The sequence below is a fragment of the Vidua macroura genome, chromosome 3 (assembly GCF_024509145.1).
Source record: "Vidua macroura isolate BioBank_ID:100142 chromosome 3, ASM2450914v1, whole genome shotgun sequence".
Lineage (NCBI taxonomy): Eukaryota > Metazoa > Chordata > Aves > Passeriformes > Viduidae > Vidua > Vidua macroura.
This window is the reverse complement of record NC_071573.1, coordinates 49,427,217-49,442,311: the sequence shown is the minus strand read 5'-3', so window position 1 is coordinate 49,442,311 and position 15,095 is coordinate 49,427,217. Positions and strand designations below refer to the sequence as shown.

At 36.3% G+C, this 15,095-nt stretch overlaps 1 protein-coding gene across 2 annotated transcripts in view; it reads left to right on the top strand.

Moving 5' to 3' along the window:
• Nucleotides 1-15,095, top strand: part of ADGB (androglobin) — a 98,173-nt gene that overhangs the window by 21,711 nt on the left and 61,367 nt on the right. For both annotated transcript variants that reach the window (XM_053973252.1, XM_053973250.1), the window contains exons 6-10: nucleotides 717-856; nucleotides 2,095-2,181; nucleotides 3,727-3,938; nucleotides 7,087-7,209; nucleotides 14,359-14,453. In XM_053973252.1, coding sequence (XP_053829227.1) covers nucleotides 717-856; nucleotides 2,095-2,181; nucleotides 3,727-3,938; nucleotides 7,087-7,209; nucleotides 14,359-14,453 — 657 coding nt within the window. The remainder of the gene's footprint in view (nucleotides 1-716; nucleotides 857-2,094; nucleotides 2,182-3,726; nucleotides 3,939-7,086; nucleotides 7,210-14,358; nucleotides 14,454-15,095) is intronic.

Here is a 15,095-nt window from a genome sequence, read left to right as displayed (position 1 = left end):
ATTTGGAGAATGGTAGACAAGATTATTTTGTGGAATATTAGCTCAGTTTACTAATGAAGTATCTGATATTGGAGATATCAGTACTATCAGTACTTTGTCTTACCTGTTTGTTTCTTATCCTGGAAATACAGAATTTTTTTAATATATCTTTTTTTTTTTTTTTTTTTTTTTTTACATTTGATCATTTTGTGTAGTTTAGTATAGTGTTTTATAAAGTACTGTTGTAATGCTTAACAGGAGACTAACTGCCAGTCAATATCCCCAGGTAGTTTTTGGGAAGCAAGGGGGACTGTTTATATCACAAATATTTTCCAGACTGATATCTAAAGAGGCATTTAAAAAGCTGCTATCTTAGTTAAGCCTTTTTTTTAATCATTAATGTTTCTCAGGCATCTGTCATGGCAACTGAAGAAACAATACGGAATGCATGCACATGATGTGCTACACATATGAGATGAAATATATTTGGAAATAGCAGCAATTAGATTAATCTCTGGAACAAATAAGTCAGAGCAGTAATAAAATGCTATGAATGCTGTTTCCATGTTTCTCATAGATTATGTGAGAACTTTTTTTAAAGCCATCTGTGATGTAAATCAAGTTACAGTAGAATTGGGTTCTTGGGAAAGCATTAAAAGTTCTCTTACATACTCTTAACTTGCCAGCCCACAAACTAGTTTTTTTCTTTCTGCTTTCCTCCCCTTCCCCTGTCACAGGGGTGTTGGAGAAAGATCATTGTGGATGACACTATGCCGTTCAGTGAAGAGGAGAATTTGTTATTACCAGCTACAACCTGCCAAAATGAACTTTGGCCAATGTTGCTGTCCAAAGCTATAATTAAGTTAGCAAATACTAGGTATGTTTTGTCATCTCACTTTTGGTTTGTTTTGTGAAGTCACGTGGTAACAGCAAAAGGTTGATTTAGTATACATAGGAAATATATTTTCTAATGACAGTTATACACTTCCGAAAGCTGACACTTAAATCAATAAAACAAAATCCTCTATAGCTACAGAAGGCACAGGGTTTCATTTTTAGATGTGTTTGTAAATTTATTCACAGAAAACTCACAAAGAAACTGGAGTACTCTTATTATTTGCTTCATTTGTTTGACATTATTCCTGAAAACTTCACATGTGGCTTTCTGCTAAACAGAAGTACCTGTGAACTGTTAATGAAATTGTTATTGTGAGCCTTGACCAGTATTGACTCAAACAATATTGAAAGTACAGTTTTGTGAGCTGTTTTTGATACCTTTGCTACAGTTGTGCTGTTGTATGTGCCTATGATGCAGTAATTTACAATTAAGGCTACAGGTTCCTATGAGATGAGGAATGAACACCAAGAGTTTAAATTAATAACTTTGAGAAAATAATTGAAAACACACATCTGGGTAGTGAAGCTTCCCTGTTCTCATCATATCAAGTTATGTTTGTCAGAAGAGTCATCTAAAGTATGTTGACACAGGCTAAGGAGTTGCCGAGAGGTGCCTGTTATGAAATTCTGTTTGCAGGAATGTGATTGACATACTGCATTTCTCCAGAGCACAAGGGTTAGCCATACAAGTGATGGCTTCTGCCTTGGTCCTTTCAGGAAACCCCTCCAGAGACCAGCAGAGTGTCAGTTTGAAAGAGTGAACTTTGCTAGAGTAGAAGTGAACCAGCTTGGAAGTGAGTGAACCAGCTAGAGTGAATCAGCTTGTTCAGAATAACCTGGAAGCTAGAGGAGCGGCTTAGGAAATGGAAGTTGTAGAGTCATAACCCTGTTTTAGCGTAAGGGATTTCAAACCCAATCTCCAACCCTGAACTGTGTGCAAGTATACATAGTATGCTTGCTAACAAAGTTGGAAAAAAAATGCCATTGTACCAGATAGAGCAGTAAAATAATGGCTAAAATAATTCACTTTGTAGGGGAGTAGTCAGCAGTGGTTTGGAAAACTCCTAAAATTGCAAGTAATGACTTGTTTTTCATCAAACTATTCTGTGTATGATCTTATTCCTTATTACATGGTCTTATTACAGAAAGCAATGTAGACTACAGAGTTTACTGTAGTTGGTAACATTATAATGGTAATAAGTCTGCTTTGTCTTATAGTATACATGAAACTGGAAAAAGAGAGATGGAGGAATTTACAGTTCTACAAACACTGACTGGATGGATACCAGAAGTTATTCCTCTCCAGTAAGTTATTTTATTTAACAATTTATGTATCAGTTGTTTAATATTTAATTCTATAAAGCATTATGAAAAATAAAGCTGAGCCCTAAAAGTCCTTCACCATCAATTTTGGAAAGTGAATGGTTTATAGTTCAGGCACTTGGGAAATGTACCTTTGAGAAATGTAATTTTATTGTGTTTTTCTTTGTAAGTCATACAGTTTCTTGTAAAGCTATTTATCATGCTGATGCCTGTTCTTTATAAAATTAATTTAACTAATTTTAAACAGCATGAGGAAAACGAGGTTACAGAAATCTGTTTCATTTAGTATGAAGTTCTAAGATGTCTGCTTATAATAATAATTTTATATCTGAATATACCATAGGAAGCACATGTCATGAATTTGGAAGTAATCAATGTCAGCTAGTATGGTGTTTCTACCCTTTAAATTGTAACAGTTATCAGACTTCTAGTTTCAACCAAAAATAGTGTTTCCTACCTACGATAATGCTTTTCTTGTTTCCTGTGTGTTTTATGTTAATTTTATTTTTTTAAAGAAAAGCATTCTGACTTTTCTGCTTAACATTCTTTTTAGTAAATTAATTACCCTGATACTAAATATTTAGACTTTTCTTTTGAATTACACCTTTTTGCCTTTTGAGATATACATTCAAATGAATATATAGATAACAAATAGTTATGGTTTATATATAATTTACTTAAATATAGTTGTTTATTTATAACCGTATTTTGCTAATAAATAATTTCAAAGAATATTTTATTCCATTTTTCAGTAATTTTTATGTCTCAAGCTATGCTTGCTATTTAGGTTTTTGATATATTTGTGTCCTACAGTAGTGTGTATGTAGTTCATGGATTTAAAAATATAAGTAGCCTAAATTTTATTTCTTTTTATAGTTAGTTTTACAACTTCAACAGCAAAAAACAGTATTCACTTACTACAAATACATTATATAATGGAATATGAGAATGTGAATACTACAGAGTCTTTGGAATAGTAGTATAAGATGACTTTAGCTCATTTTACAATCACTTATTTTATTTTTTTAAAAAAAGTTGAATGCAGTTTGCTTGCATGAAACTCATTCATGACTCTGAGATTATTTCTGGAATCACTGAGTTTCTGTTGAAAATCAACATGACTGCAGCTGTTACATCAGATCAAAAACTTTCCAGCTTGGAAGTATTTTTGAGAAGCTTTTTAATATACAGAGATAGAATCACGATATTATATAGTGTAGTTGTAAAGTGGTCTGCAAGTTTCTCTGCCACAACTTGTATCTGCTAAAAATCTTGAGAAAGGATGCTTTATTTGCATACATCTCTAACCGCCATCTCTTTTTTTATGGGTCTTTCCATAAGCTGTCTCAACAAATATTTCGGACACTGAGTGTGTTCTATCTACTAAAATAACCCAGTAGCATTTTTTAGAGTTGGACTGTCAGTCGTGGTATAGTGCTGTCTAAATGAAAATCACACTTTCTTCTCTTATTGGAAATATCCCTATATGTCCACAAATGACATATACATTTCTGTTTTCTCTTAAAGGCCTGAATACTTGGACAAAGTTTGGGGCTTTTTGAAAGAGATTGTGCCAGAATTCAAGTTGCCAGAAAAGAAGGCTCCAGAACTTGAGATTACTCAGGATGACACAAAACCTGAAGAGAGCAGAGACTCAGAGTTAAAAAGTGAACTTTTATCTGTGAGTAAGATGCCAGATACAACTGAGAGAGCAGAGACAGCCAAAAACGTTAGCAAAGGTTTGTAATTTTACATAGTCTAATTTTTGTAGGCCAAGCATAAATAAGGTTAACATCATCTCCGTTTCAAATAAGTATGTTTTGCATATATTGCCACATACAACTCTGTGGGTTTGTTGTTTCACTGAACATGTTGCAGTGATTTATATTCAAAATACTTTTGTTTTAGCTATAGATCTCATGAGAAGCAGTACTAGTCTTTTATTTTATAAAAATAGCTTCATTTACTGTCAGAGATTTTTTCAGCTCCATGTCACAGTAATTTCTCTAAAGTCTGGTTCCTTGCAGAGAGATACCAATCAGAGAGGTGAGGGTTTCTTCAAAGGCAACACTTCTCTGACCATCAATTAATTATACATTTCATAATGGGTGTTGTAAAGTGTGATTATCTACAGAGTTATGACAAATATGTTGTAACATCTACCTGCATTTTTATTTATTGCAACTTTTATTTTATGCTGTTGGGTAGAGGCAATAGTTTTCTTTAAGAGCTGCTAATCATGCTAACATTTAAATTAAAAAAAATTAGATTTAGAAACTTATTTGTTCCAGTATATTATTCTTCTTTATTTTTATTTGAGACTGTTTTCTTAGTTGCTGTTTTTAACTTGAAGACATGGGTGCAATTTTGCAACACTTCTCATGCCTTTGGAGAGTACAAATCACATGCTAAAATTTCTATTTCTTCCTAGAATTTTGGAAAAATCACTGACTTCCTCGCTTTGAATCCCAAATACTATGTCCCGATGTCTAAAGTGTTATAAAAGTCTTAGAAGTTACCTTGCTGAGGTAGTATTCTCTCTTCTTAGGAAATCCTGCTATCATTTTGACCCAGCCATCAGTGTGGTAGACATTTTAGAGTTTGGAATGGACATGTCACTTGGAACAGCACTGTTGTTCATCCAACAGGGTGCTGTCATTTTTTTCCCTGAAAACAAAGTAAATGTAATCCTGCCTAAAACTTAAAAGTTCATTAGTAACTGAAATCACTAAGAATCAGGGAACCATCGTGTCTGATACAGCTCTATAATCTCCAACACTGAGGCTAAAAGCTTCAGTGTTGACATGTTCTGTTGATGTTTGGGATTAATGTTTGGATGACACAAAGCCATCCATGTCACCATGAGATATAAGGACCTGGGGATCCTGGTGGGCAACAAGCTGTCCCTGAGTCAGCAGTTTGCCCTGGGGGTCAAGAAGGCCAATGATGTCCTGGGATACATTAGGAAGAGCATTGCCATCAGGTCGAGGGAGCTGATCCTACCCCTGTACTCAATCTTCATCTGGAATGCTGTGTCCAGACCTGGACTCTTCAGCACATTACAGACATGGAGCTCCTGGGTGAGTCCAGCAGAGAGGGCAATGAAGATGATTCGGAGACTGGAACATCTCTGACAAGGCGAGGCTGAGGAAGCTGGGCCTGTTCAGCTTTGTGAAGAGACAACTGAGAGGAGACCTCATCAATGTGTATAAGTATCTAAAAGATGGGTTCCAAGAAGATGAAACCAAGCTGTGCTCCGTGGTGCTGAACAATATGAAGAGAAGCAATGGGCAGAAGCTGGTGCACAAGAAGTTCCACCTGAACATGAGGAAGAACTTTACTGTGTGAGTGACCAAGCAGGAGCACATTGCCCGGAGAGGCTTTCCCTCGCTAGGAATGGCTTTAAACTGGAAATATTCAAGAACTGTCTGGATGCAATCCTGTGCCATATGCTCTAGTCTGACCCTGGTGGAGCAGGGAGGTTGGACCAGATTGGACCACTGTGATTCTTTGAAGCTGTGAAATTGTACTGTGCAGTTGACACAAAGGAAGGAAGGAATGCCATCCAAAAGGGCTTGGACAAACTTGAGAATTGGACCCATGAGAATCTAATGAGGTTCAGAAAGTCCAAGTGCAAGGTGCTGCACCTGGATTGAGACAATCTGAGGCATGAATGCAGACTGGAAGAAGAACTGAGAGCAGCCGTGTGGAGAAGGACATGGGGGATCTGGTGGATGAGAGGCAGTACATGAGCCAAGCGTGTGCTCACAGCCCAGAAAGGCAGTTGTATCCTAGGCTGCATCCAAAGCAGTGTGGTCAGCAGGATGAGGAAGGTGAGTCTCCCCCTCTACTCTGCTCTTGCGAGACCCCAACCTGGAGAGAAGCATCCAGCTCTGGGTCCCAGCACAAGAAAGACATGGACCTGTTGGAACGAGTCCAGAGGAGGGCCACTAAGATGATCAGAGGGCTGGAGAACCTTTCCTATGAAGGCAGTCAGAGAGCTGGGATTGTTCAGCCTAGAGAAGAGAAGGCTTAGAGCACCTTCCAATACTTAAAGGGGGCCTACCAGAGAGCTGGAGTGGGACTTTTTACAAGGGCATGTAGTGATAGAACAAGAGTGAATAGCTTTAAAGTCACAGAGAGCAGGTTTAGATTGAGTATTAGAAGGAAATTTTTTCTGACAGTAGAGAGCTCCTGACACAGATTCCTCAAAGAAGTTCTGGTTGCCCAATCCATGGAAGAGGTCAAGGCCAGGATGGGACTTCGAACAACCTGCTCTAATGGAAGGTGTCCCTGAACACAGCAGGGGAGTTGGAACTAGATGATCTTTAAGATCCTTTCCAACCCAAGCCATTCCATAATTATATGATTTTTTTTTTTTAATGCATTTAAGAAGTCTTTTCCTGTAGTCTAAATTCTAAGACTTCAAAGAATATTCGGTTTGTGGGAGACATTCTACTTCCATGTCCATTGGGAATCTATGCATTGTCTATGTGATTTTTTTTTTTTTTTAAATTACTGATGCATGAGAGCAAGGACTCTCATGAAGAAAATATTTGGCACAGTGCCAGAAATACAATAATTTCTTACATTGTAGTAAGGACATAAAAGTTGTGCAATAACTAAAAGGTGGAACCGTAGCCTTTCTGGCTCCTTCTCAGTAAATCTTCATTTACATCTTAAGGACTACTTTTTATTTTTTATTTATTTTAATTAAATTGCATTAGATTTTTATTGTATCTCAACTCTTGACTTTAAAGAGTTTGTGGTTGATTCTTTTAAAAATTTATCTAAAATCTTATTAAAGCATTTACACTGTATGACATTTGATGGCTGAAAGTTTTTATCTGAGAAAGAAAAATATTTAATCTTTATTTTGCTTAATAGAAAAAGCAGAGCAGAAAAAAGTAGAAAAGAAAAAAAAAAGAGGAGAGAAAGAAAAAGGCAAGGTAGCACTTCAGTCTCCAGAAAAGTTGGCAAAAGCCCAAGACCTTCAGGACTTAACTGAAAGTAAGTCCTATTGTTTTGAAGCTAAAAATACAGACAGGAGTTATATTTAAAGCAAAAGGCTTTGCTTTAATTTGGTTTTGAACTTAACTGGGGGGAGGTTGTATTTACTCTTTTTTTTTGGTTTAAATTGTAGTTATTTATAGCTCACATTACACACTGAAGTCATTCTAACCTATTCTGCAACATAGATTAAAATAGTATATTGCAGTACTTTGTTGTAGTGGCGAACTGTCTTACAGTTCCAGCAATCCTTCCTCTTTTGTAATTTATTTGTTCAATATCCACTTTATACACAAAATTGCAATTGGAAAAAGTAGGAACGCTTCTTTGTCAAAGGGCAGGGGAGCTGGGGAGATATTTGTTACAATTCACTCCATGATGTAAATCTAATTTTTTTTTATCTTTGTCCAGGAAATACATAGTGGTGAATTTGATTCCTATATTGATATATTCATAAGAGCATAAAAATTAAGCAAATTCTTGCTTTGTGCATTTATATTTAATGTTAAAAACAAACAAACAAAAAATCTCAAGAAAATACATTTTAAACAAATTACAAATAAATACTAATCAGACAGATAAACAATCAACCAAGATATTTCAAATTTATTAGCATAAACTATAGAAGATCTTCACAAATGTACAATAAGCTTATATAGTCTTAGCTTTGCTTATGTTTGGATACATGTGGCATTTCCATGTGACTAGCAGCAAAAACCACTTATTAACTGGAATAATTTGCAGTTGCAAATCAGTATGTGAGAATAGGTAGAACATCTTCCTAAGGGAAATAACTGCAAAGTAAAAATGAAATTTACTACATAACTGCAAAGTAAAAATGAAATTTACTACATAAATGGTATCCTGCTTCTTGATTCCTGATTAAAATAAGTGATTTAAATAATTTTAAACTACAGCAAACTAAGATTGTAGTTTGTCATCAGCAAATATATTTCTTTAAATTCCTACCATACATACCACGAAATGAGTTAAACAGCAATAAATTTTAAAATATATTGAAGGAATGTAGTTTGCTTTAGCATAGCACGTGTGGAATAGGAAATGAGGTGTTTCATGTGAATATAAGTGACTAACTAGTATTCAAGCATGTGATGGAGAAAAGAAAGCAGAAGGGAAGTAAAAGGATCTAAGATATGTATTCTAGAAAGTGTGCAAAATGAGTGAAAGGGCATTAAAAAAAAGGGGCAGTGCTTCCATGTGATAAGTGACATGATATTTAGATCTTTATCCTGCCACTTAAAGCACAATTTATGCTTTTTTCTGAAAGCCAATTAGTGTCCTGTGAAGAGGTTATTTAGAAAGATTATTAATTCAGTACACTGATCAAAGAACTATTTTATCCTAATTTTGAACCAAAACAGACTTTTGGAGAAGAGTAAGAGGTAGGTATCTCTATAGTAACAGAGCAAATTTAAAATTATTAGACTGAAAGGGGGAAAAAAAAGGAATTGAAGTTTGAAATAATACTGAATTATGATACATTTTTGTTGTGAGAGTGTAGCCAAAAGAGGGAAATCTTGCAGGCTTTATGAGACACACAATCTGCAGAGTGGCTCAGGACAGTAGAACCATTGTTGTGCATAAAATAACATCTGAAACTAGGTCTTGATTCAAAGTCAGACTCCAGAGGCAGTAGTTGTAAAATGTTTCTGAAATGTGGAATTTTGTAACAGTGACTTTACTTAATGCGGCAATACTTTTTTCTTTTTTTTTTTTTTTCATTTCAAGTGATGTGAAAACTGTTTCATTCCCAGCATGATAAAATTGCTTACTTCCCTTCTGCAAGCTTTCACTCTGCCTGTTGACTGTTGACTTAAAGGAAATTTTTCTTCTTTGTAATAAATATGGACTGTTTCTAAAGAGATACTCAACTACTCCAGATATTATTTATATTTGACTTTTAAAATGGCAAAACTTTCTGTATTCATTGCATTGTATATTCATGACCTTGTTATTCATGGCACGTTGAAGTATCAGTTACTCCTAAATACTTGGAAACTTCTCTTACAGGCTTTTGATTTTGTGTGGGCTATAATACTGTGGTGAACTGATGCTGTCTGGCAGCTAAGGCACCACCCATCCACCAGGTCACTCCCCACAGTGGGATGGAGCAGAGAATGAGGACTGAACCCTTTGCCCACCCCCAGTGTTCTTGCTGGGGTAGTGGAGTGAGAACCAGAGGATTTATTGGTGTGCGGCTTGGCTCAGTAGTCACTGACGTACTCGTGTGTTACCCCAGTGTTTTGGTGATGTATCTAAAATGGCACCACAAGGGCTGCCCTGATGAAAGCTCAAACCCGGCCTGATCCAGTACAAACATATGCAGTTCCAAGCCACTTGCACAGTCAGACCAATGCCTGCTGCACCCCACAAACACAGTATGAGTAGCAGGATCATTGAAGCATTGAACTTGTTTCTCTATTCGTACGGTTGCATGGATCCAGCTGAATAACAAGCCCTTGATATGGTCAGTCTGAGCCCTTCCTGAGAGCAACCAACTTTGTCTTTAATAAAGGACTTCTCTGACTGACTTTTGATCTGACTTTATCAGTCAGCCAGTCTTTGGGAAGTTTTGGCAGACAATTCATATGTTCCTACTGTACTTTTCCACTCAGCAGCTTTTTGTTCTGGTAACAAACCTTGCATACTTAGGGTATCCCCCTGTTTTATGAGCAGTTATTACACTGAAATGATATGATGTGAGGTGAGGTACTGTGAGGTGAGGGTCCGAAGAGATGCAGGGTCCCCAGGCATGTGCAAAGGAGAGCTTCTTTATTGTAAAAAACAGGCCTTTTTTATGCAGTCAGGCCTTTATCAGTTACATACTTTTAAATCATAACAAACATAATTCAACCAACCACCACACACCACGATGTGAACACGCGATGGTGACATACCTTGTTTTTCTGCCTCTAACTCAGCTGAGTCACTTTCCCGTAGTCCTTTTCTGCTTAGCCAAAGTAGCAGGCCTGAGCCATGATTTTAGAAGGCCTTCCTTTTGTAAGGTTTTACCTATGCAGCAAGGTACTCATTCACCTTATTCCTGTAAAGAATCACCGCTTTGCTTGTATTTAAGTTTCCAGACTACTGAGTTTCTTAATAATTTCTGAACTGCTGGAAAGGGAACACTATTCCATTTGAAAGGGCACTAGCTAGGAATTTAGGAGTTTGTTCTACAAATCAACCATGTATTTTGCTAGTCTCATTATGCCTTGATACAAGTTTTGTAATTAAAGACAATATTTTCTATGTCACAGAAGTGTTGAGATTATTATTATACTTAGAAGTTTTTGAAATCAAACAAGTAGATCTGTAATCATCTGTGTCAATGAGATAAACGTCACATCACTGTAGCTTTCTTATAATTTTTCTTTTACCTATTCAAGAGTTTTCATTTACAAGACTGAAGCCTAATGTTTTGGTTTTTCAAGTGCATATCAGCATTCTGCGATATTTGTGTCACCTCTGAAGAGTACACAGGTTACTTTTCTGAAAACTCAAAAATACCTTCCAATAGGCAAAGCTAATCTGTATCTATCACAGCAGCAAAAGTTAACATCTGATCTGCACACCTGATGGTCAGGATATTGAAAGCCAACTGATGTGTTTTCATAGAATGGTTTGGGTTGGAAGCAACCTTAAAGATCATCTAGTTCCAACCCTCTGCCATGGGCAGGAACATCTTCCACTAAGCCAGCGTTCTCACAGCCTCCCCCATGCAACCTGGCCTGGAACACATACAGGGATGGGGCATCCATAGCTTCTCTGACCAGCCTATTCTGGTGCTTCAACATCCTCACAGCAAAGAAATTTTTTTCTACATCTAAGCCTGCCCTCTTTCAGAGGGGTCAGTTAAAACAATTGCCCCTTGTTCTATCACTCCATGGCCTGAAGAATCTCTCTTCAGCTTTCCTGTAAACCCCTCTTTAGATACTGGAAGGCTACTCTAAGATCTCCCTGGAGCCTTCTCTAATTCAGGCTGAACAACACAAAATTTCCAGCCCTTCTTCATAGGAGAGGTTCTCCAGCCTTCACATCACCTTTGTGGTCCTCATCTGGCATCATTAGTCCTTGGAAAGTTATACTACACCATCAGCTCTTGTTTGATAGATAAATATTTAAAAGAAACATTAAGAGTGAGAAAATTCTTTGCAAATCATATGCAAAACATATGATAAACAAATAAAAATGATTAAGATCTGTTAAAACCAACAATTTTAATTCCTGGCCTTTCTTTTTAAGTGATTGGATATGTATTTTACATTGATCGATTAAAATCTTACTTTCCCTTCTTGAAGGGACAGAAGCATTTTTTTGGGTTGTTTAGTGCTCGTTCTCTGTAAGTGAATTTGCAAAGCTGCAAGTGTGAAATACTAGTAGCTAGATGGATTCAGAATTTTTTAACAGAGCACTCCAGAATTCTTATATCCACACTGGTGGATAGAAAGAACAGGCTTTGCTGAATCTGTTTTGTTGTACTGTGTATTATAACATTTTTCATCTAATAGTGCAATTTTATAAAGGCTATCAACTTTAACTAGTTTCCCCAAATGCTGAATCCACACTAATCATTACACTTGGTGCCAAATAATTTGCATACATTGTCCTCATTTTTTGTACAGTGAAAAAAAGATCAAATAATATGTGATTTTTAAAGCTACTGGCATAATGCACTACTATTGTAATGGTATTATTAAAGTGAATATGATGTGCCTGGTTAATCATTTGCATGCTCTAATAATTTGTTCATTGCTGTTTATTGTCTGCCCTGCAGACATTTTATTTCACAACCCATCTGGACTGAATATGATAGCTTTACATTCTACCTGGTATTTGATTAAATACTTTTATTTCAGAAATACTTCTCACATGCAATGAGATTGGTATACCTTGTGGCACATACTGTTCTGCAATGTGCAGGACATCATAGCTAATATTGCTGTGTTTGTAGCAGATTAGATATATTGGTAAGGACTGAGATTAAAGTTAATTGTAGCCTTGATTTTGAATAAGTTGAAACCCACATCTAATACAAGAGCTGTGGTTAACATAGGAATCACAAGCATGCAGTGAGAAAAACTAAAAATCCATTGGAAAGTAACTCTTACTTGCCTTTAGCTTATATTTAATTGGATAATTCAATTCCTGGAAGAATATATAAGATGTGAAGATATTAGACTTTGAGAATAAAATGTTGCATACCCTCTAAATAAATAGAGTTTAGGTCTGAAAAATCGTATTTTCCAGACACTTGCCTATTTATATGCAGATAGCTTTGTTTTATTTCATTTCACAGAAAATACCTATTCTTAGTGCAACTTGCAGTTAAATATTTATTAGATGGGGATGGGATTTGTTAGATGGGGATAGAATCATAGAATCATTTAGGTTTGAAAAGACCTCTAAGTTCATTGAATGCAGCTGTTAACCTGTATTGCTAAGCCCACCACTAAATCACGTTCCTCAGAGCTACATCTACATATCTTTTAAATACTTCCTGGAATGATGGCTCAACCACTTCCTTGGGCAGCCTATTCCAATAATTAACAACTCTTTTTGTGAAGAATTTTTTCCTAAAAAGCAATCTGTTGAAAAACAGTTGTCACAACCTGTGTACTGAAATCTTGTCTGTGAGTTTTCTCAGATGACCAAGGGAAAGTAGAGAGAAATAGATACCTTTCTTTTTGAGTTGTCTTTTTGTTAAATCCAGAGATGTATATTTCAAGTTTTATGTTTTAGACTTTTAATTTCCCTTCAGCATGAATGGACTATCAGACATCCTTGTCTTATCTTAATGATTCAGGAATTAGCAGTGGCTTATGGGAAGATGGATTGTGAGAGAATAGAGATAGTACTGAAGGCAATCTTGCCCCTGAGGAGTTGCAGCTGTACTAATTACCAAAGAGTAGGAACAACCTTGCCTTCAGTAGGTCACAGCTGTGTCCAATAAGGATGGTCCAATAAAGATGGGTCTTATAAAAGAGTGGGTTAGGTGGTTGAAGGGAGAGTTGGAGTCAGTTGACTGTGCTGCTGTGAGGAGTAAGTGGCAGGCAGTTGTGCTAGGGACAGTAAGGGTTGGTATGTGCTGTTAAGGACAGAAAGGGTCAGGCAGTCGTGCTAGGGACAGGAAAGGTTAGTATGTGCTATGTGCTGCTAGGGACAGGAAGGAGTCAGCCAGCTGTGCGGAAAAAAGAGAAGAGGAGTCAGTGTTGTGAGAAGCTGCCCATGAGAACTCATGGAGAGAGTATGAAAGTTTTACAGTAAGATAATAAACTAACAGTGACAGTCAGTTCCTATCCACTGTTGATTAGTGCCAAGGACCAGTGCCAGCAATTGGTGGCCCGTATGGGGATGAGTTCTGACAGTGGCTTCTTTCACAGATAAGAGTAGGAGATGATCATATGGTTGTGTAGTGCAACAGATTTCTGGGGTTAACAGAGTGAATTTGACTCTGTTTCTATTCCTTGCCTATAGCAGAATTACAGGCAAACAAGCTTCTATAAGGTATGTGGGATAAGAGCTTCATACTTTCTGAGGCACCCATCATTACCTCTGTTTTTTCATCTGCTTGACAGAAGTGAGAGCAGTAATCAGGTGCTGTATTTCTCAAATTACTTATCTCAATCCATATCCCTTGGTAGCAGTGGCCAGAGCTCTGGCTTTGGATCCTTTTGTTGGCAAGATCAAATTTTGCCTTCACTGGTGAGAAGCATTTAGCTAGTACTGACCAATTAGAATGTTTTTACTTCATCTACACAGATTATGTGTATTTTTTTATGCTAGTATCTACTGGTTTTAAAATTTGAAATAAAACAAAAAACCAATGTTGAAAGGTACCTTGCTACCTCTAATCTGTCATATTTTTAAGTTGTATTTTCTGTCACTCATTTATGAAAAATAAGTAAAATATGCAAGTGCTGTTGAAGATTTAAATGAGGTGTTTTTTTTCCATGCATGGCTTCTTTTCAAAGTGCATTACAATGAGCTCTTCTTTTGAATAAAATAAGAGTCAGACAAATAAAATAGTAATAAAAATAAGGCAGAGAAAGCACAATAATGTAGTGTGAGCTACAGCTACGTTTTTTACTCTTTACCTTGTTCTAAAGTATGTTGATGTTTTCTGTGTAGAATTGCCCATACCAACCCAGCCAGAAATGGTCGTGTACGCTGGCTGTATACCGCTGCATTTGTTTGAAGAGGACATTTTTTTATTAACACAAATGGTAAGATTCTGTGCTCTCAGGACAGGAAAGCATTACTTATTTTGTTATCAGAGTGTTTCATTTTGTTGCGACAATGTTGTAACAAAAAGAATACAATTAGCACAGTGAAACAGTCGCTAGATGATGTCTGTCAGTTAAATTTATGTTTTGGTACTTCTGTGTTCTGAACATGCATTTCCCTGCAAAAGCCTGCTGATTTTATCGAGTTTTCCTCCAGTTTCCTCAGGATCCCAGAATCTGAAGTCTCATAGGAGAGACTAGGTGTGGACTAGAAAATGTATAATGATGAGATACTTCTGAATGGAAAGTGTAATTACTTTAAGGGCTACTTGAAAAACATGAATTTTAATTTCTTGAAGACAGTTAAGATTCCCTGTATGTTGCTTGTTGTTATATAAGAAATAGCATGTTTATATCAATATCTGATATTAGTGTTGTAACTGGTAAAAGCAGCTGGAAAAAGTGTAGTGCTTAATGCAGCTGGGGTAAAAACAACGTTTAAATTTCTACTTAGTCACTCACACTCCTCAGAAAGCTTTTTATAATGCCAGAGCAGGCTTTCTTGAGTTGATTATTAATTAGGTTTCATTTTTTTTTTGTACATTTAAATTATATCTATCATAGTTAGATCATTACATTTTA